This window comes from Leucoraja erinacea, chromosome 25 (assembly GCF_028641065.1).
Source record: "Leucoraja erinacea ecotype New England chromosome 25, Leri_hhj_1, whole genome shotgun sequence".
Classification (NCBI taxonomy): Eukaryota; Metazoa; Chordata; class Chondrichthyes; order Rajiformes; family Rajidae; genus Leucoraja; species Leucoraja erinaceus.
The window spans coordinates 24573068-24595854 of record NC_073401.1 but is presented as its reverse complement, the minus strand read 5'-3'; the positions used below and the strand labels follow the sequence as shown (position 1 = coordinate 24595854).

At 45.2% G+C, this 22787-nt stretch overlaps 1 protein-coding gene and 1 non-coding gene across 2 annotated transcripts; both read right to left on the bottom strand.

The window, feature by feature from the left end:
* Positions 1-269: 269 nt before the first annotated feature.
* On the bottom strand, positions 270-342 carry trnak-uuu (transfer RNA lysine (anticodon UUU)). Its single transcript has one exon. It is a non-coding gene; the product is annotated as a tRNA-Lys (tRNA).
* A 4166-nt stretch (positions 343-4508) lies between these two features.
* On the bottom strand, positions 4509-9386 carry LOC129709124 (cytochrome c oxidase subunit 6A, mitochondrial-like). The gene is made up of 3 exons (XM_055655248.1): positions 9231-9386; positions 6616-6758; positions 4509-4751 (listed from the first exon to the last, which is right to left on the bottom strand). The coding sequence occupies exons 1-3, from the start codon at positions 9322-9324 to the stop codon at positions 4659-4661; spliced, it is 330 nt and encodes a 109-aa protein (XP_055511223.1). The 5' UTR covers positions 9325-9386; the 3' UTR covers positions 4509-4658.
* Between the last annotated feature and the right edge of the window lie 13401 nt (positions 9387-22787).

Sequence of the window (22787 nt, the reverse complement as noted above, 5' to 3'; positions counted from 1 at the left end):
ACAAGGACAGGCGGCATCCAAGGTTAGAAAACAACTGTGGTGTCAACTAGCTGTGTGAGGCAGCAGCTCTACCAACCTTCAAAATTTAGATTAGTTTAGAGATACAGATAGCCCGCCCACCGACCAACATCACCTGTACATTTTTTCTATCCTATAGGTCTTAGGAGTGTCATAAGAAGCCAGAGCACGCGGTCATATAGAGAACATACAAACTTGGTCTCTGGTGCTATAAAGCAGTAACTCTAGCACTACGCCACCCTAAAAGTAACCGCCCGAACAGGGACTTGAACCCTGGACCCTCAGATTAAAAGTCTGATGCTCTACCGACTGAGCTATCCGGGCTCTCTAAGAAAGCTCTTCTGGTATTTCAATTTCCTGCCTTCTTTATCGATCTTCTCTAAACACACATTTACTACTCTCTTTCAGCCAGTAATTACATCACCAAGTCTCTAACAGACCTCCGTCTTGCTCTCTCCTACACCTCTTCCTTCCCCTGCAACATTTCAAATGAAATCTTTTAACCATTTTGCTCTCCACAGAAGCTGCCAGTACATAAAGTAACCAAAAAAGCCATAGAATTCTGCTCATTATATCTAGAGAACTGGAATGACGAAATTTTTCAACTGAACACTATATATATATATATATAGACAGAGTGCTGGTTAAGTTATCCTCAAGTAGACAATAGGTGCAGGAGTAGGGCCATTCGGCCCTTCAAGCCAGCACCGCCATTCACTGTGATTATGGCTGATCATCCACAATCAGTTCCCCGTTCCTCCCTTCTCGCCATATCCCCTGACTCTGCTATTTTTAAGAGTACAGTGAGTACCTCTGGATACCAGACATTAGGAAGGATGTTTGAGCCTTAGTGTATATGAAGGAACTGTAGATGTTGGTTTGAACCAAAGACAGACACAAAATGTTGGAGTAACTCAACGGTACAGGCAGCATCTCTGGAGAGAAGGAATGGGTGATGTTTCGGGTCGCCCTGTCCAACTGAGTTACTCCAGCATTTTGCGTCTATCTTTTGTATGAGCCTTAGAGCAGATACACCATAGACTTGGCGGTATGATGTCTGGATTCCAAGAGTTAGGTAGACACAAGGAATTCTCTGCTAGAATCTTGCATAGAATATGAAATGTAACTCAGTGGGTCAGGCAGCATCTCTGGAGGACACGGATAGGCGACGTTTCGGGTCGGGCCCCTTCTTCAAACTGATTGTAGAATGAGAGACACTGAAAAACGGTGGAGGTGACATGATAGATTCAGATTCAGATTCAATTCCTTCAGATAGAAGGGTTTCGGCCCGAAACGATGCCTGTTTCCTTCGCTCCATAGATGCTGCTGCACCTGCTGAGTTTCTCCAGCATTTTTGTGTTCCTTTGATTTTCCAGCATCTGCAGTTCCTTCTTAAACAACATGATGAGTGATAGTTTCATTGGTAGATGGGTGGACAAAGGGCAAAGATGAAAAGCTGACAAAAGGGTGTGAAAAGGAGATAAAAAGAGTAAAGGTGACAAAACGGTGTCAAGAGGAGAGAAATGCAAAGCCAGAGGGAGTGTTATAGGTGGAAGGGTACAGGAAGCATGGGGTGGGGTAATGGGAAAAGTCTCTAACGGGAATAGGAAGGGGAGTTAAGATGGTTAACAAGCAGGAGATGCAGCAGGCCTAGACGGACCAAGCGCATGTGTTCAGCCAAACAGTAACCGAGTCAACACTTGGTCATGCCGATGTATTGGAGGTCACATTAGGAACATCAGATGCAGTAGATGAGCTTAGAGGAGATGCATCATGCATGTGAACCTCTGTCTCACCTGGAAGAACTGCTGGGGACCCTGGATGGAGGTGAAGGGTGTGTGTAAGGTATAGGGGAATGCTGGTTGCCCCTGGTTGCAGGGGGAAAGTACCTGGGGGGAGGGTGGATTTCTGTCCTGGGCCTTCACACACAAACCAGAGGCACATCACCTCATATCACCCCCATCAGTCTGAGGGTTTCGGCTCGAAATGTTGCCTACTTCCTTCGCTCCATAGATGCTGCTGCACCCGCTGAGTTTCTCCAGCCTTTTTGTGTACCGCATATTTCGCTTGGGTAGCATACAACCCAATGGTGTGAACATTGCATTTTACAGTGTTAAGTAACAGCCCCCCCCCCAACTTACTTTTCACATTCTTTTCTCCCCTCACTTTCCTGTGAGCGCACCCCTCTGTACACTCTGTCCAGTAAACTATTTATATATAGGGGGTGATAATTCAAGGGAAGTAAACATAATTATTTTTATTTTTTTAAACATTGTGTTTGGCTTTTTGCACTATTGTTTGTTTATATATATATATGTGTGTGTGTGCACATATGTATATATATAGAACTTTCATTTATTATATGTTTACAGAGTACTTTGTTTACATATTCTGTTGTGCTGCTGCAAGTAAGAATTTCATCCTTCTGTTTGGGACATATGACAATAAAACACCCTCAATTACTGCAGCTATAGAAAGCATTGCTTAGAACACTTATAAGTAATAATAATAATAATAATAATAATAATAATAATAATAATATTTATTTATATAGCACTTTTCAACAAAACCAGTAATGAGTGATATCAGTTGGTAAAAATATCATAGGCTCTGCAGTGTAGCCACTAGGGTGTAATTTCAGAAGTGGGGACCAGGATCCACAGAATGGTACATTCAACTTTATTAAATTCCTACATATGAAGGCAGTGAAGGCCATTTCACTGGGGAAGTTTCCAAGAGAGTTAGATTTAGCTCTAAGGGCTAAAGGAATCAAGGGATATGAGGAAAAAGCAGGAAGAGGGTACTGATTTTAGATGATCAGCGGTGCTGGCTCGAAGGGCCGAATAGTCTACTCCTGCACCTGTTTTTTGATGTTTCTAATGCACCCAAGATAGTTTCTTCAAGGTTTGAAGTACCAAGGTTATTTCAACTATTTTGGAGATAATTACATTTTAGTCAACAGGCTTAGTTCAATCCAATGAACTGCATGAAAATTCCCCATCAACTCCATCAGCATCTAAACTATAACAGAGGGCCTATAACATCGGACTGGCTGCGGAGGCCACAAATAGGCCCCGACCTCGGGTGATCACAGAGGAAGAGGACTGAACTTTCTGATGCCTTTCCCCACAGTGGAAAATTTTGATTCTGTTGTGGGGGGGACGTTCATGTTGAATTCTATAATGTGTTGTGTCATTTTTCTTAATTTTTCTATGGATGTACGGAAACTTAATTATTTCTTCTATGTAAAGCACTTTGGTTTCAACGCGAGTTGATTTAAATGTGCTATATAAATAAAATTTACTTACTTACTAATCGTTTGCGAATTGACACTGGAGGACAACAGGATATCAGTGATTTGGAAACTAGTTTGAGGTCATTAATACAGTGCTGACAAAGGGTCGTTGACCCAGTGTTTTTGCACAGATACTGCTTGCTCTGAGTGTTTCTGACTTATTTTATTTCCAATTTCCAGTAACTGCCATTTCGTTTTTCAAGAAATTAATGTTACTAGATTTAAAGTTAAATTACTGGTTTGGGTTTATTGTCACATGGTATAGTGGACTGTCACTTGTCACATAGTGGAAAGCTGATTTGCCTGCTACCCACACAGATCAATCAGTTCAAACTCAAGTACAATAGATGGGGCCTGACAATTAAAGAACTGTAGGCTGCTGTTAAAGGTATGGACCAATTATATTCACTTTTCTTTTCTTAAATGTTCAATTAGTTGACTTTGATGTCTTGACGGAAAGGCTTGTATTCATTGCTTTGCTAAATGCACTTGAAAAATTGATGCGAAATCACTTCAATTGATGTGAAAAATTGATGAGCAACTACATTATTTCTGGTGATTATATTTCCAAGTCAGGAAAACTTATGTAGGGAGGAACTGCAGATGCTGGTTTAAAACAAAGACCGACACAAATAGCTGGAGTAATTCAGTGGGTCAGGCAGCATCTCTGAAGAAAAGGAATAGGTGACACTTCGTTGGGAGACCCTTCTTCACCTATTTCTTTTCTCCAGAGATGCTGCCTGACCCCCGCTGAGTTACTCCAGCATTTTGTGTATGTCTTCAGGAAAACCTTTAGTTGGTTTCCTCAGGCACCCAAAGCAGTGCCAAGTCGTTCGCTGGTGCACTGTAAGATTTTGTAGTGGAGCTGGATAAGAAGATAAATCTTTTCGTGAATCTTTTACCCACAGAGCTTATTATCCAACTCCACTGCTAAACCCTGACAATGCATCAAAGCTTCATGGTGGAATGATTTGCTATAACATTAAGAGCTGGATATCTGCCGCTCAATAATGCTGAACCCCTCAGATCCTGACGAGTCTTCAACCCAAAATATTAACAGAGTTTCTTCCCACAACTCAGCCCAACTTGCTGAGTAATTTCCACATTCAGCTTTCATTTCCGATATCCAGCATTAGCATATATATATATATATATATTTTTTTTTTTTTAAATAAAAAGCAGCCAACACCATCCAAATTTTTCATAATATATTTATTATGGTGTTACCTCAACATTGTCAACACTTGATTCTGGTTTCTGCACTTTGTTGGATAACACATTTATATAATTAGGCTCAAACAAATGATCCATAATCTCTGGGGCATTCTTCTCTGCTCCGAAAATTTCAGTGATCCTCTTTATCTTCCCAGCCGGTGGGCAGAGGATTAGTATGGGAATTGTGGAAGAGGCTGTGGTTACCATCGCCCCAAGGGAATGGCTGTGAAACAAAATGGTAGACATGCACATTAGTACGACTTTTCCACATTAGTACTACTTTTCCCCCACCTCCCCCCCCCCCCCCCCCCGACATCAGTCTGAAGAAGGGTCTTGACCCGAAACGTCACCCATTCCTTCTCTACAGAGATGCTACCTGTCCCGCTGAGTTACTCCAGCTTTTTGTGTCTATCATACATTTTCAGTGTCTGAACTCCCATAGATTGATAGAGCCACTTCCCATTCTTCAAACCCAGCATCATTAAAGCAACCTTCAAAACACCACAAGAAGTCATGGACAGCGTAGTGAGATGACCTTGTGTGTGGATTGCCCACCTCCACAATGCCTCCTGAGTAAAGCAGAGGCTCACAAGAGGTTTACAAGAATGATCCCAGGAATGAGTGGGTTAACCTATGATGAGCGTTTGATGGCAATGGGCCTGTACTCGCTGGAGTTTAGAAGAATGAGAGGCAGACCTCATTGTAACTTACAGAAGAGTGAAAGGCTTGGATAGAGTGGATGTGAAGAGGATGTTTCCACTGGTGAGAGAATCTAGGAAAAGAGGTCATACTCAGAATTAAAAGAGATGAGAAGGAATTTCTTTCGTCAGAGGGTGGTGAATCTGTGGACTTCTTTGACACAGAAAGCAGTGGAGGCCGTCAGTGGATATTTTTAAGGCAGAGATAGATTCTTGATTAATAAGTGTCATAGGAGATAGATCAGCCATGATTCAATGGCGGGTGTAGACTTGATGGGCCGAATGACCTAATTCTCTTCTTATTACTTATGAATTAATTGTTTCCTCTTCCACAGCCAAACGTGATCTTTATTCCTCCTAGAGGCCCATTTCATAGTGAGTTGTAGTTATTACCAGATTATTGTGTCCAGGAGTTGGGGTACTTGGAGAGAGCTGGTTGTTTGAGAGGTTCTTTCGGTATTGGTGCCCCATTTTATTGTAATAAATATCTGCCTATGATTGCCAATCTAATGTCTAAAACTGTTTAGCTTCCTTCAAATACACTGAAACCCAATCTTCAATTCATGTTAACCTCTTGGGAAATCGCTTCATTTTATTGCCAGCAATGGAGGTAGCTTCTCAAGGGTATAGACTCTCGACAGTCTAAATTCTACTGTTTAGCCAAAAGGAATGCAGAATTCAGATGGCACAAACTACATGGAAGGAAAATCTTATTGTTGACCTCTCGCCAAAACAAAGGTTCTTCTGCAAGAATTTGAAAAGTCCTGGGTAACTAAAAGAGCCACATTCAATCCAATAAGTAATTAGCACTTCAGGTATTGTAGGTGACTTGCTAATAAAAAATTTATTTCACCTGTAAAAGTACCCAGCTGTTTTGATTTTTGATACTATATTGCATTAGGAGTTGTAGAAAACTCCCTGGCTATTAGGTGTAGCTTTACGGTAAGAGGGGCAAAGTTTAAAAGAGATGTGCTGGGCAAGTTATTTCTTACATAGAGGGTGGTGGAAACATGAAAAGCGTTGCCTGGGCTGATGGTGGATGCAGACACGATATGGTGTTTGAGAAGCTTTTCGATAGGCAAATGGATACATAGAGTGGAAGGATATAGAACACGTACAGGCAGATAAGATTAGTTTAAATTGGCATTGTGTTTGGTACAGACATTGTGGGCCAAAGGCGCTGTTCCTGTGCTGCACTGACTGGTCTGAAGAAGGGTCTCGACCCGAAACATCACCCATTCCTTCTCTCCAGAGATGTTGCCTGTCCCGCTGAGTTACTTCAGCATTTTGTGTCTTACCTTCGAGTTAAACCAGCATCTGCAGTTCTTTCTTACACTGCACTGTTCTACAGTTCTGTCGGCCCTCATTTGAAACAAATGCAGTACTTACTTTGCTCCTGATGCGAAGGTGTTCATAAGCAACAAACTCGTCCTTCTCATGGCTGTGTTGCTGCGCCTTCAAGTAACAATTCAGCATACAGACGGACACTCCCGGAAAAGCAACAACTAAAGACAAGATTTTCCACATGCGACCTGTTGAATGAGAATAAATACGGGGTGGAAGATTGCAACTTTCACGTGGTCCGCCCTGTTTCGACGAATGCAATCAACCCGGCGTGCACAATGAAATAAGATCCAATAGAACAAATTGTCCTACAACTATAGGCTGTGTACACCATACACAAGAAGAAGAAGAATAAATACCACAGCTAAAGCCAAATATAATACATTAAGACTATGTTTCTACAATAGCCTTACTGCCATTACAAAGCAACAGTGTTGGTCTGGCATCAGTTCTGTTCTGGCATTTCACACACCTACCACTTGGCAGTTCTTCCATTACAGATGTATACTTTCCCATGACGTTTTTTGGGGACTTTAGGCTTTGCAAAACAGAGGTAAAGATCAAACTCATCCTATGGGCAAGCGAAGATCTGGCAAATGGAGGAATTTATAAGTGGTGCATGATTCACAAAGGCCAGGGGGCAGGTATGCGAGAAGATGGGAAAGTTAACAAAATATTACCATACAAGGAGAAATATACCTCCACACTTTTGGATCCAGGTTTGGCAAGACATCATCTGAAGCACTGTGTACTAGTCTCTTTATTTAAAGGAAGGATGTTAATATTAATAGGTTTAGAGATTGATAGGTTCTTGATTAAGAAGGGCATCAAAAGTACTTATACTTTAATTCTGACGATGACCAGAGAAAGTGGTTGAGGCAGACACAAGAACATTTAAAGGACATTTGAATATGGACACAGATTGGGAATGTTTTGCGCAATGCGGACCAGAGGCAGGAAAATGGGATGGAAAGTGCTGGAGTAACTCAGTGAGTCAGGCGGCATCGCTGAAGTACATGGATAGATGACATTTTGGGTCAGGACCCTGTTCAGTCTGAAGAAGGGTCCCGTCCCGAAACATTACCTATCCATGTTTTCCCAGAGATGCTGCTTGGTCCGTCCGCTTCTGTGTCTTCTTTTGTAAACCAGAATCTACATTCCCTTGTTTCTACAGGAATGAGACAGGCAACAAGGACTAATTGGGTTGAGGACATTGTTCCCATCCCATATTACTTTCTGACCTTGACTACCACGCAACATTCTGCAATCCTGAAACTCTATTTTGGGAACGTTGCACCAGTCAAAATCATTTAGAACATTTTTTACAAACATTCCTTTTGAAACAAAACCCCGATTATAATTGAGGGCAAGTCTCACCTATCTATCTGCCACCATAGACACTTTGGCCTCAGTAATTGCTTACAGTAACAGACTGCAGCAGTGGGACTGGGCAAGAAGCACTGACCGGTACACCCATGTCATAGTTACACAGGAGCTCAGCCCCAGAACTTCCTCTATCTCTCTCTCTCTCTCTCTCTTCCCTCTTTCACAAGCATGCAGGGCAGCTGCCTCAGGACACTATTCAATAACCCTCCCCACCCCGGTGAGTTGTAGATGTAGCCAAAAAAGACCTGATTTCCCACCATTGACTGAATCCACACTTCACATTGTCTTGGAAAAGCAGTTAACTTAATCAAAGATGTTCCACCCCAGATTGCTTGTTCTCTCTACTCCCATACAGAAGCTTTGATGTGCATACCAGACTCAGAAACAGCTATTTCCTCACCATTATCAAATGTCCTTCCATAACCTAGGGTGCTGTTCGATACACCTCTACCCCATTAAGGACATTGGACTTTGTCTATGGGACTGCTGTGCTACAATGCTGAGAACAATATTCTGCACTTTGTATCTTCCCCTTTGCACTTAACAGGGTCAAATCTCACCCCACCAGTAACCACCATAGACACACATCAGTAATTGCTCTGGAACAGGACATGACTGTGTGTGGAGTATTGTGACTGGGCAAGAGGCACTGACAGTACACCCTGCACACAAGAGCTCAGGCCCACAACTCCCTCCATCCTACTCTCTTCCCTATCTGTTAGAAGATACAGAAACTTGAAAGCAAGCACCACTAGACTGAGGAACAGTTTCTTCCCCTCCATTATCAGGCTTCTGAACCATCCTTCCATAAGCTAGGGTGCTGTCCGATTCACCTCTGCCCCATTGAGGACATTGGATTTTGAGCAGGGAACTGCTGTGCAGCATTTTGACACAAGGCACAGCAGTGGTGCTGAGTTACTTCAGCATTTTGTGCCTATATCCAGTATATGGCCAGCATCTACAGTTCCTTCCTACAATGCTGAGAACTATATTCTGCAGGGGCAGGGTGGCAGGAGCTGCATGAAGACACGATTCTGAACCGATTGGATATATGCAGGGTAAATCTGATGGTGTTTGGACCACGAAGCTTTTCATTGTACCTCAGTATATGTGACGGTAATGAAATCAAAGCGAAACCACCCAAGCTGTTCTCTCCCTGCAGCCGAGGCCTGGGCCCGCAAGGTCACAGCCCAACACCGCGCCCATTCTCTTCCCCTCTCCTTACCTCCCCCACAGGAGTGATTTCCCCCCCCCTCCCCAAACGGTGCTCTCACCTCCCTGATGCTCCTCAGCGCCGGCGGCCGCCGACAGTTGCCGGGCGCCGCTGTTGAAGGTCCTGCGGATGAGCCGAGTCCACACCGCCGCCATCTTACACCGCCGGGCCTACTCGTCAGTGGGCGGCCCTTTGCCCAGCCCCGCCTCACCTCACCTCGACAACATCATCACCAGGCGCTGGAAAGAGCAGATCTAAACCAAAGATCCTATCGCCGTGGGATCTTTGATCTAAAACCACGGAGGGAGGAACTGCAGATGCTGGTTTTACGTCTAAGATAGACACGACATGTTGGAGTAACACAACAGGTCAGGCAGCATCTCTGGAGAACATGGGAGTCGAGAGACCCTCCTTCACACCAAAGATACTAGAGGAGCTCCTCTAGTATCTCTGCTTCAGACTGAGAGTCAATGTGAGGGGAAGGAAGGAAACTAGAGGTGGAAAGAACAAATGAATTAAAGTCTGAAGAAGTGGTCTCTACCCGAAAAGTCATCCATTACTAGAAACATAGAAAATAGGCGCAGGAGTAGGCCAGCACCCCCCTTCGAGCCATGGCTGAATATCCAAAATCAGTACCTCAATCCTGCTTCTCCCCCCCCCCCCCATATCCCTTGATTCCATTATTGATTCCATTAGTCCTATGAGCTAAATCTAACTCTCTCTTGAAAACATCCAGTGAATTGGCCTCCACTCTTCTGTGGCAGAGAATTCCACAGATTCACAACTCTGGGTGGAAAAGTTTTTCCTCATCTCAGTCCTAAATGGCCTCCCTCGTATTCTTAATACATATAATATATATATAAAAATATATATATATATATATAAATAAATGAAGGTAAATTCCACGAGGTATTCCTAACCTGGAGCTGAACTTGTTGGGAATGTGCACAACAGATAAATCCACTTAGAGTCTAGAGATATAGCATTGGTACTGACCCTTCGACCCACTGAGCTCATGCTGACCATTGATCACCCGTTCACTCCACTTTTGCATCCACTTCTTATGCACCCGGGGCAATTTACAGAGGCCAATTAGTCTGTGAGCGCTGGATTTGGAACCCCCTGCCAAAGCATGTCAGGGAGATCTGATGAGGGGGCTTTACAATGGGCGGCCGTGACCTTGTCACCATTTCCACCTCGCTCTCCCACTCTTGTGTGTGGAGGGCCTGTGCGATCAACTGGCCAGATTTAATGTGGGCCTGCAGGGACCAAGGGGTGCTCTTCAACTTCTGCAAGGCCTTGACTCCAGGTCTGCTGCACTCGCTGGAGTTTAGAAGGATGAGGGGGTGGGGGGGGGGTTCTTCATTGAATCTTACCGAATAGTGAAAGGCCTGGATTGAGTGGATGTGGAGAGGATGTTTCCACTAGTGGGAGAGTCTAGGACCAGAGGTCACAGCCTCAGAATACCTTTAGAAAGGAAATGAGGCGGGGATTTCTTTAGTCTGAGGATGGTGAATCTGTGGAATTCATTGCCACATACGACTGTGAAGGCCAAGTCAATGGATGTTTTAAAGCAGAGATTGACAGATTCTTGATTAATAAGGGTGTCAAGGGTTATGGGACAAAGACAGGAGAATAGGGTTGAGAGGGACAGATTGATCAGCCATGATTGAATGGCGGAGTAGACTTGATGGGCCGAATGACCTAATTGTGCTCCTGGAACATATGACCCTATGACTCCAATGACAGTGAAACCATTGTCCAGATTAGTGATTTCCATTTAAAATCTCCATTTGTATTAAAATTCTATTTTAAATGGGGTGGCACGGTGGCGCAGCGGTAGAGTTGCTGCCTGACAGCGCTTGCAGCGCCGGAGACCTGGTTTTGATCCCGACTACGATTGCCGTCTGTACAAAGTTTGTTCGTTCTACCTGTGATCGAGTAAGTTTTCTCCAAGATCTTCAGTTTCCTCCCTTTCTCCACAGGCGTACAGGTTTGTAGGTTAATTGGCTTGTTGTAAGTGTAAATTGTCCCCAGTGTGTGTAGGATAGTGTTAATGAGTGGGGATCACTGGTCGGTGCGGACTGGGTGGGCTGAAGGGCCTGTTCCACGTTGTGTAAACTAAACTAAACAGAGTAAGTCATACAAACTATTACAAAAGTACCATTAGAGGATGAGAAATAAAAACAGTAGTAGGCCTTTCGGCCCCTCATGCCTACTCCACTACTTAGTAGGCCGTTTGTCATTTTTAATGCCTGAACTTAAAAAAAAAAATTATATGGATGTATGGTAATCTAATTTTTTTTCTCTGTAAAGCACTTTGGCTTCAACATGATTTGATTTAAAAGTGCTATTTAAATAAAAATTACTTACTTACCTACTGAACTACTTTGCTGCACAAACTCCACCTATCCCAGCTCCCTTAACGAGCAAATATGAGGTAAGAGGAGGGATAATCTTGGAGTTTGGGAATGAATGCAGACTTAACTTAACTTAACAGTCCTCAAACAACTTCACTGGCTTCCCATCTTCCACCGGATCACCTACAAAATCCTGGTCCTCACCTACAAAGCCCTCCACCATCTGCCCCCCCCCATATCTCACTGACCTCCTCTGCCCCTACCAACCCTCACGGTCCCTCAGATCCACATCAGCCGGTCTCCTCTCCATCCACAAGTCCAACCTCTGCAGTTTTGGGGACAGAGCCTTCTCCAGGGCAGCTCCCAGGCTCTGGAACTCCCTCCCCCAACTGATCCGCAATTCCGTGTCCCTCACCATCTTCCAGTCCTGCCTCAAGATCCATCTCTTCACCTCTGCCTATCCTTAGCCCCACGTCCCCCTCCCTTTTCATCTGTGCTTGAATTGCCTCATATTGTGTTTTGAATTGAATTCTGTCTTTAATTTGTGTACTAGTCATGTCTCTACTATTTATTTCATTCCGCTTACATGTTTTTCCTCTACTTGCTAAATTTTTGTAAGGTGTCCTTGAGACTCTTGAAGCGCCCATAAATAAAATTTATTATTATTATTATTATTATTATTATTAACAATGTAGTGTGGGTACTGGGTATGAGCGAAACACTTGCTCAGAGTGAGTCTAGGCTGTTTTTAATGACAAGACCCTTTTCAACAAATTATAATGGAGAAAGCAATACAAAACGCAACAGAAAGCAAAAGTAAAGGCGTCACGGTGGCGCAGCGGTAGAGTTGCTGTCTTAGAGCGCTCGCAGCACCGGAGACCCGGGTTTGATCCCGACTACGGGTGCCATCTGTACAGAGTTTGTACATTCTCCCCGTGACCGGCGTGGGTTTTCTCTGAGATCTTCAGTTTCCTCCCACACTCCAAAGATGTACAGGTTTGTAGGTTAATTAGTTGGTATAAGTGTAAATGGTCCCTGGTGTGTGTAGGATTGCGTTAATGTGCAGGGTTCGCTGGTCGGCGCGGACCCGGTGGGCAGAAGGGCCTGTTTCCGCGCTGCATCTCTAAACTAAACTAAAACAAGCATGCCTTTTAAAACAGGCACAATTCCAAATGTGATTTCAATATTTATTTCAAAGCAGGTCATGCACGGAAATAGCTACCATACTGAAAGATGCCATTTAGCAGCAGGGTGGGAGGGGAGGTTAGAGGAAGTCTGAAGTTTGGGGTGCTGAGGCCTGGTTTTGGTTAGCAATGGAGATGCCCTCAGGAAGCAGAGATGCAGTAAACATCCTGGCGATCTGATGGTTCCAATGTTAAACAGAGTGTGTCAGTGGATGAACGTACAGTAGTGTTGGTGAACGGTGCCAGGAGGTGCACAGGCATGTTTCTCTTAAGCTTTTTTTAATCTTTCTTAGAAATAGCTGCAGCTTCAGGTTTACCAGAATGGTGCCTGGATTAGAGGATATTAGCTACAGGGAGAGGTTGGACAGACTTGGATTGTTTTCTCTGGAATGCCGGTGTTTGAGGAGAGACCTGATAGAATTATTTAAACTTACAAGAGGGATAGATAGGGTAGACAGTTAGAACCTTCGTCCCAGCATGGAAAAATCAAACACTAGAGGGCATACCGTTAAGGTGAGAGGGGCAATGTTTAAAGGAGAAATTAGACAACGTTTTTAGGCAGAGGATGCAGAGTGCCTGGAACATGCTGCCTGGGGTGGTGGTTGGGGCAGATATGATAGTGGCATTCTTCTTCTTCTTTTTCTTCTTTGAGTCCACACACAAGATTAGAAGATGTCCAGCCAGAGCTGAACACACTTCTCATCTGTACTTCTTGTGCTTCTTGAGCGTGGTGGTGGAAAGATTGGTGAAAACAAGGCCGTGACGTGAACGCTCTTTCCTTGACCCATAGTGGCATTTAAGAGACCCTTTGGATAGGCATAGAGATATAACAATTTGCGAGAAATGGAAGGATATGGGTTATGTGCAGGGAGATATGGGCGGCATGGTAGAGCAGTGGTGGAGTTGCTGCCTTGCAGCATCAGAGACCCGGGTTCCATCCTGATTACTGGTGCTGTTTGCATGGAGTTTGTACGTTCTCCCCGTGAACTGCGTGGGTTTTCCCCGGGTGCTCCAGTTTCCTTCCACTCCACAGACGTACAAGTTTGTAGGTTAATTGGCTTCAGTAAAATTGTAAATTGTCCCTAGAGCGTGTAGGATAGTGCTCGTGTGCAGGAATCGCTGGTTGGCGCGAACTCGGTGGGCTGAAGGGCCTGTTTCTACACTATATATTTAAACTAAACTAAAAAGATGGTCTCGGCATTGTGTTCGGCACAGACATTATGGACCAAAGGGCCTGTTCTTGTGCTGTACTGTTCTATATTCTATGTTAGACACCTGAGGGGGATTTCTAAAGGGCAATTGGTGCAGGCGTGGAGTTATATTTCGAGCAGTCCGGGTAAGGTTGGCTGGCCCTCTCTGAAGGACAAGCAAACCAGTTAGAATTTTAACTGGAATCTTAAAGCATCGAGCTCTCTCTTAGTGATGCCAACTTTTTGTTTCCAATTGTAAAAAAAAAGAGAGGGAGGGCAGATTCTGGATCCTAATGTCCAATGTCAGAGCTGTGAACAGCTGTTAAAGTTTTATTACAATTCAGTTAAAACCTATGGGGAGATGATGTGTTAGTCTTGGCTCAGCTATACACCTAAACATAACTACTGATTGCCAACTGTTTGGAATAGCTTTCAAACTGTGGGGATATAAATTGGGCCATTACTTGCATTTTCTATTAAACTCTCAAAACCGAAGCAAATATTCCCGGGAGATGTTCTTAACAATGTATTTCCTCTTCAGTTGATGCTACAACTTTGGCTCAAAGCCTGGTTAAATGGAATAAGAAGCGGCTAGTCAGTGTCTGTACAGTGGGTGGAGCTGTTGGACACTTGCAAGGAGACACAAGGAACTGCAGATGCTGGAATCCTGAGCAAAATTCAGCAGGCCGGCACAGTGGTGGGCTGGTACAGCAGCTGCCTCACAGTGCCAGGGACCCAGGTTCGATCCTGACCTCGGGTACTCTCTGTGTGGAGTTTGCACGTTCTCCCTGTGATCGCGTGTGTTTCCTCCGGGTGCTCCGGTTTCCTCCTGTATCCCAAAGACGTGCGTTAATTGGCCTCTTGTAAAATTGCCCCCAGTGTGTCGGGAGTGAATGAGAAAGTGAGATAACATGGAACTAGTGTGAATGGGTGATTGATGGTTGCTGTGGGCTCGGTGGAGCAGTGATGTGAGCTCCCAGCTCCTTGAGCCAAATGTTTTCTGGGATGATTGCAGGATGGGCCATTTTCGTCCCAAGATCAAAGAGCAGGTGGAGCGGAGCCACTGGTTTGCATTATCATCCGTGATCAGTTAACCGTGCTTGAATTGGACACATTCTCGGCCCGAGTGAGGCTGGACTTCTGCCAGAGATTGACGGTCCACTGTTGGGTGGTCTGCCATTTGGACAGGATATTAAGCAGCCACCTGTCCCATCAGGTGGGCGTGAATGGTCCCAACCGACTATATCATGAAGAGCAAGGGAGTTCTCTCTGGAGACCTGGTCTCATCCAACGTCACCTCAATAGATCACCGTCACATTACTGTTGTGGGGCAGCACAGTGGCTCAGCTGGTACAGCTGCTTCCTCATAGCTCCAGAGACCCAGGTTCAATCCTGACCTCAGGTACTCACTGTCTGTGTGGAGCTTGCCCCGCCTCTCTGTTACCTCGGGTGCTCCGGTTTCCTCCCACATCTCAAAGACATGCAGGTTGGTAGATTAGACACACAAAGCTGGAGTAACTCAGTGAGTCAGACAGCATCTTCGGAGAAAAGGAATAGGTGACGTTTTGGGTCGAGACCCTTCTCCTGTCTTTTGAGTCAGAAGAAAGGTCTCGGTCCAAAGTGGGAAGCTTTCAATTCTCTCTGGAGCCACAAGGTGGAGCAGCGCACTATGAAGTGAGCACATTGCAGGCCAATGTAGAACAAAGCAGCAGGTGAAGTACTGGGCCTTATGGTACAGATGGCAGAGTAACATTTTGTGGAATAGATTTATCAGTTAGAAAGCTCAAGCTTCTTTCCCTTGTGTTTGTGAGTAGGATAGTTTGCTAGTGTGTGGGAATTGCTGGTCGGCACGAAGTCGGTGGGCCGATGGGCCTGTTTCCACTCCGTATCTCAAAACTAAACTAAACTGAACTTAGGAAAACCTACATGAGGCCGGTTGTCCCACAAACCTGCGTGCCTTTGGGATGTGTGAGGAAACTGGAGCACCCAGAGGAAACCCATGCGGTCTCAGGGAGAACATGCTACCTCCAGTACCCAGGACCTGGATTGAACCTGGGTCTCTGGATCTGTGAGGCAGCAGCTCTAGTAGCTGGGCCACTGTTCTTCCAACATATCACAGCTGATCAGTTACCCTGCCACCACCGTACCTTCAGGCTTCAAGTGCTACATTCTCATTACCCTTTGGATGAAAAACCCATGCCCTCTACAATTATTTGCCTTAAACCTGTGGCCTTTACTTACTTTCATCTCCTGACGGGACAAGTTCCTTTCCATTAACCCTGCCTACATGATTTTATGCACCTCGATTAAATCTCCTTTGTTCCACAGCAAACAACCCAAGCCGAGCGGTTCTGTCCCTGTGATTGTAATCCCCAATCCTGGCAACATCCTCGTAAATCTGCACTCCACCCTCCTGCAGGCTGTCACGTCCTTTCCTGCAATACGGTGACCTAAACTACACACTGTACTCAAGTTGTGATTAGTATGGGTGTCGGGGGCTATGGGGAGAAGGTCCAGAACCAGGGGCCAATGTTTAAGAATAAGGAGTAAGCCATTTAGAATGGAGACGAGGAAACACTTTTTCTCACAGAGAGGTGTGAGTCTGATGAATTGTCTGCCTCAGAGGGCGGTGGAGGCAGGTTTTCTGGATGCTTTCAAGAGAGAGCTAGATAGGGCTCTTAAAAATAGTGGAGTCAGGGGATATGGGGAGAAGGCAGGAACGGGGTACTGATTGTGGATGATCAGACATGATCACATTGAATGCCAGTGCTGGCTTGAAGGGCCGAATGGCCTACTCCTGCACCCATTGTCTAAGGCAGGAGAATGGGGTTTAGAGGGAAAAGTCGATCAGCCATGAATGATTGACGGAGTAGACTTGATGGACCTTCTGACTTCCACACCTTATCACTTATATACATGAATTAAACCTGTGTTTCATACTGTTCAACTGTGACCTCTCCAGTCCTTACGCCTCAACCATGTGTTCCAGTAAAATCTGCAGGAATATCCGTGTTGCTGCCATGGTCCAGGAATTTCATATGTTCCAGGAGCAGAATTAGGTCATTCGGCTCGCCAAATCCACTCCGCCATTCAATCATGGCTGATCTATCGCTCCCATGCAACCCCATTCTCCTGCCTTTGCCCCCATAACCCTTATACTCGTACTAATCAAGAATCTTGTCAATCACCACCATAAAAATGTCCATTGACTTGGCCACCACAGCCATCTGTGACGATGAATACCCCAGATTCACCACCCTCTGGCTAAAGACATTTCTTCTCATCACTTTTCTAAAGGTATGTCCTTTTACAGTATCCTGAGCCTATGCCCTCTGGTTTTGGACTCTCCCACTAAAACTAAATGACAAACGACACTTGGATCATCTGAGAATTCATTTCCCAAAGGAAGATTGTGACTGCAAATAGGCTAAAAATAAATAAAATAACGATTCACTGCCCTCTGACTAAAGACATTCCTGCTGCGGGACACTTGAATGACGTACAGCATATGCTGTTGGCCCAGGCGATCTTCACTTAACTCCCTTACACACAATGTACAAGATACTGTGCCCATGGCATGATCCAATGTTCTTGAGAATAGCAGTCACAGCACGTGGGACTCAGAATGTATCGTGAAAATGTAAACCTGCCTGTGATTGCAGGAACTGCAGGATCCAATCTGTTCTGAAATCTAAAATGAAATGAAATATTTATGCACACAAAAAGAATCTTTACAGCAGCCGGTAAACAACCTGTCTGAAGAAACCTTCCCACCCGAAACGTCGCCTGTCCATGCCCTCCAGAGATGTGGCCTGACCCGCTGAGTTACTCTAGCAGTTTGCGTCTTTCGGTCAAGTTTCCAACTTCTGCAGTTTAGCCTTTAACTTTTCTACCTTTTATTTCGTCAGTGAGTGCTCTGAATTAGGAACTCTTGATGGTGAATTAATTCATGCAGTGCATGGGTTCAGTGGGTGACTCCATTCATACGTTGTCACGCTGCCTCGGCAAGGCCAGCAGCAGAATCAAGGACCAGTCGCACCCTGGCCACTCCATCTTCTCCCCTCTCCCCTCTCCCATCAGGCAAAAAGTATAGAAATGTGAAAAAGCACACCTCCCGATTCAGGGACGGTTTCTTCCCAGCTGTTATCAGGCAACTGAATCATCCTATCACAACCAGAGAGCGGTCCTGAACTACTATCTATCTCATTGGTGACCTTCAGACTTTCTTTGATCGGATGTTACTGGCTTTACCTTGCACTGAGCGTTATTCCCTTATCTTGTATTTATGTACTGTAAATGGCTCGGTTTTAATCGTGTATTGTCTTTCCGCTGACTGGATAGTACACCACAAAAGCTTTTCACTGTACCTCGGTACACGTGACACTAAACTAAACTGAACTGAACTGAGATAATCCTGACTTATTGCTACAATTGGCCAACACTTCCATTGGCCTTTTGTCATGTGACAACCTGGATGGCAACCCAGACGGTCCAGTAATTCATATCGGAGGAGATCCCCTGCATTAGGACACGTGCCATATGTACAGAGCGCTACTTGACCCTGGTGCCCCAGGTGGCGCTATTCTGGGATGGCACACCAGTTGTTAGATACTTGGCTTCATACCCAAACCTGCTAAGCCTTGGGTATAGGCTTAGGTGGCTAACACCACCTAATTATTTTATTGTGAGCTCACTTGATTTGGTTTTAAAATACAGGAACCCTCCATTTCAAAGACCCATCCAAATCAACACTGTGTTAAAATCAGGTTGTGAAGAGCCACGTGTATTTTGAACTATGGATAACCAAGAAAACAAGGGGTGCGGGGTTAGTTCAGGAGAGTAACGCTGAGCTCTAATCTTATCTGATGGTAGAACAGACACAATGGGCCGAATGGCCTATTTCTAAATCTGTTTTGTGTCTTTTTATCCCAAGTGAGGTCCAAAGCATGTTTATTTTTCAACTCATTTTGCCTGAGTTTCCAAGATAAAGAGCACTGTCTTGAGTTTACAGGGGATAAGCTGCTGAAAGGTGTCCAAAGGCAATGTGGACTGTGGTGACTGGTCCTCCTGTTACAAATGCATCAGGATCAGGAGTAAGCCTCTTGGTCCCTTGAGGCTGCTCCACCATTTGTTCGCCGTGTCTGATCTGACTGCAACTTCAACACCACATTCTCATCTACACTGTAACCTTTCACCTCCTCGCAAATCTGGTATCTCCTCTGTCTTTAAAAAACATTACAAGTCCCTGCTTCCATCATCCTTTGGGAAAGAGAGATTTGAGGATACACAATCTTCTGAGAGAAAAGATTAAACAGCTTCTCTATTCCTTTTCTTCAGCGATACTGCCCCTGACCCACTGAGTTCCTCCAGCATTTTGTGTCTTTCTTAGGTATGAACCAGCATCTGCAGTTCCTTCCTACACAAACCTTTTTAGTTTAGTTTAGAGATACAGCGTGGACACAGGCCCTTCGACCCACCGAGTCTGCGACTCAGCGCAAACCAGTGATCCCCGCACATTAACATTGTCCTACACACTCATGGGATGGGGAAAATTTACACTTATATCAAGCCAATTTACTTGTATGTCTTTGGAGTATGTTGAGTGAAGATCTCGGAGAAAACACATGCGGTCACGGGGAGAATGTACATACTCTGTACAGACAGCACTAGTAGTCAGTATTGAACACGGGTCTCCGAAGCTGCAAGCGCTGTAAGGCAGCAACTCTACCGCTGTGCCTCCGTGACGCTCTAATTCTTCTCTGTTTTTAACGGCCAACCCATTATTTCAAATGACGACGACCCAGCCTCTCCCACAAGAGGAAAAATCCTCTTCACATCCATCTGTAAAGATTCCACATGATGTTACTTGTTTCAATCATTCCCCTCTCGCTCATCCAAACTCCACCATGTCTAAGACCAGAGATAGACACAAAAAGCTTGAGTAACTCAGCGGGACAGGCAGCATCTCTGGAGAGAAGGAATGGGTCACGTTTCGGGTCGAGACCCTTCTTCAGACAACCAGCATCTGCAGTTCCTTCCTCCACGTGTCTAAGACCAGCTTGTCCAACCTTTACTCACAAGGCAACCAGCCCATCCCACTGTTGGTGCCACCAGAGTCCGGACCAGACAGATAATCAGAGATCCTGAAGCCCCCATGTCCCAGATTCCCACAGCTCTCAACAATCTGGAAGAGAAGAAATGACTTGAATATACACATTGCAATCCCTTATAACAAGATGATTCTCCAGTGGTGTTTCAGGCCTCTTTTCACCTTTCTAGTTGCCCACTTGGATTCTTTCCTGCTTACTTTATATTCCTCAAAGGCCCCGTCTGATTTAATCTTTATAAATCTTACATATTAAGAGGATGTTGCCAGGAATTTTACGAGGATGTTACCAGGACTAGACGGTGTGAGCTACAGCAAGAGGGTGAGTAGGCTGGGTCTCTATTCCTTGGAGCGCAGGAGGATGAGGAGATCTTATAGAGGTGTACAAAATCATGAGAGGAATAGATTGGGTAGATGCACAGAGTCTTTTTGCCCAGAGTAGGGGAATTGAGGACCAGGGGACTTAGGTTTAAGGTGAAGGGGAATAATTCAGGTACAGGAATCTGAGGGGTCACTGTATGGAACGAGCTGCCAGAGGAGGTAGTTGAGGCAGGGACTATCCCAATATTTAAGAAACATTTAGACAGGTACATGGATAGAACAGGTTTGGATATTGACCAAACGCGGGCAGGTGAGACTAGTGTAGCTGGGACATGTTTGCTGGTGTGGGCAAGTTGGGCCTGAAGGGCCTGTTTCCACACTCTATGAATCTTTGATTCTATGACTCCATAACAAGTTGTAACATCCGTGGACTTTTTTGTTCCTGCTTAGGTGGAACAATAGATGGGACATTTTTATTTACTCTCACTATCCAGATACAGTGATTTTTCAAATCTTTGACCATGATGGCAACCTCTTTGGTCATCCATATTTCCCTCATTTTTCCATGCTTATCACTCCTCCTTACTGGAACAAATGAAGTACTGGTGAAGAGTAGTCTTTGCTGCAAACAAGGAAACGTGGCAGCTGAGGTTAGATATATTTAATGTGGAGATAGATAAATGCGGGCCTCCCCGGTTTGGGTTGTGGAAATTTGCCCTCGCATAATTCACCAATAACTACCGTGGGGCGGCACACGTAGACCCAGGTTCAATCCTGACTACGGGTGCTGTCTGAGTTGAGTTGAGTTGAGTTTAGTTTAGACAACAGTCACATGTACCGAGGTACAGTGAAAAGCTTTTGTTGTGTGCTAACCAGTCAGCGGAAAGACAATACACGATTACAATCAGTGGCGGACTGCCCAAGGTGTCAGCTTGCCCGATGGCAAGTGGGCCCCTGATGAAGTGATAGCAAGTGATGGCAAGTGGGCCCCTGTTAAATGATAGCACTGTAGTTGTGGGTGGGCCCCCTTTGTCTCCAGGCAACCAATATTTTTAGACCCAGTCCGCCACTGATTACAATCGGGCCACCCACAGTGCGCAGATACATGATAAAGGGAATAACGTTTAGTGCAGGATAAAGCCAGTAAAGTCCCGCTCTGTACATTGTCCCCGTTACCGCATGGGTTTTCCCTGAATCCACTGGCCATCTTCAGTTTAAACCAGCATCTGCAGTTCCTTCCTACTAACTACACTAAGTGCTGGATGCCATTTGATGGGATAAGCAGGGGTGGAGAGGCCTCCATGTTGGCAGAGGAAGCGGAGGAAACTTAAAGAAGGCGGAACAAATAACTGCTGCAAAACAAAACTGCAATGAAAGGGCACCTCGAGAGCTGGAATGTTCAAGGAGGGCATGGTCAAACCCTTTAATTTTACACCTGATTATTTCCTGAATCTGCTTCGATCCAATTCAAAGTCCCAGTGCAGATGGGCAGGAACGAAGTGAAAGGCTGATTCTTTGTGAGTGCGGTTATGTCCCTTTCAAAGGGCCACCGCTCACAAAGGGTTTTACTGCTTTATTTCATTGTGCGATTCAAGGGGGGGGGCTGGACTCATCTTGAATGAGAAAAGGGAAAAGGTCCCCATCTCTTATTTCATGTGTAAATGAGGTGGGACTTGCAGAGTAAAGGTCATCCAGAGGAGTACTTTGTGTTTAACGAGCCAACGGGAGAAAGCAAAAGAGGGAGTGGATTCTCATTAAAAATCCGTTTTACAAACACTGCCTGGGCCTCAAAGAGGAGCTGGGTAGACACAAGATGCTGGAGTAACTCAGCGGGACAGGCAGCACCTCTGGAGAGAAGGAATGGGTGACGTTTCTGGTCGAGACCCTTCTTCAGACTGAAGAGGAGGGGTTGGAAAGACTTTAGATTTTAGAGATACAGCACCAGCACGCTTCGGGAACAGGCCCTTCGGCCCATCGAGTCCACGCCGACCAGCGATCACCCCTGTGCACTAGCACTATCCTACACACTCTAGGGACCATTTTTAGCAAAGCCGATAAAACTACAAAATCTGCAGGTCTTTGGAATGTGGGAGGAAACCGGAGCATCGGAGGAAACCCACGCATGCGGTCACAGGGAGAATGTACAGACTCCGTACAGACAGCACCCGTAGTCAGGATCGAACCCAGGACTCTGGAGCTGTGAGGCAGGGACTCTACCGCTGCGCCACCGTGCTGCCCTGGTTAAGTTTTGAAGAAAGATGGAAACAAAAAGCTGGAGTAACTCAGCGTGTCAGGCAGCATCTCTGTAGTAAAGGAATACTGTAGGTGACATTTTGGGTCGGGACCCTTCTACAGACTGAAGAAGGGTCTCAACCTACACCTATTCCTTTTCTTCAGAGATGCTGCCTGTCCCGCTGAGTTGCTCCAGCACCCTGTCCACATGCATCCCCTTACGTT

Coding starts and splice junctions, on each gene's coding strand:
- LOC129709124 (XM_055655248.1), bottom strand. CDS start 9,324: ATGGCGGCGGTGTGGACTCGGCTCATCCGCAGGACCTTCAACAGCGGC. Junction 6,759..9,230: donor CGCTGAGGAGCATCAGGGAG/GTGAGAGCACCG, acceptor CTCATTCAACAG/GTCGCATGTGGAAAATCTTG. Junction 4,752..6,615: donor ACCTTCGCATCAGGAGCAAA/GTAAGTACTGCA, acceptor TTTGTTTCACAG/CCATTCCCTTGGGGCGATGG.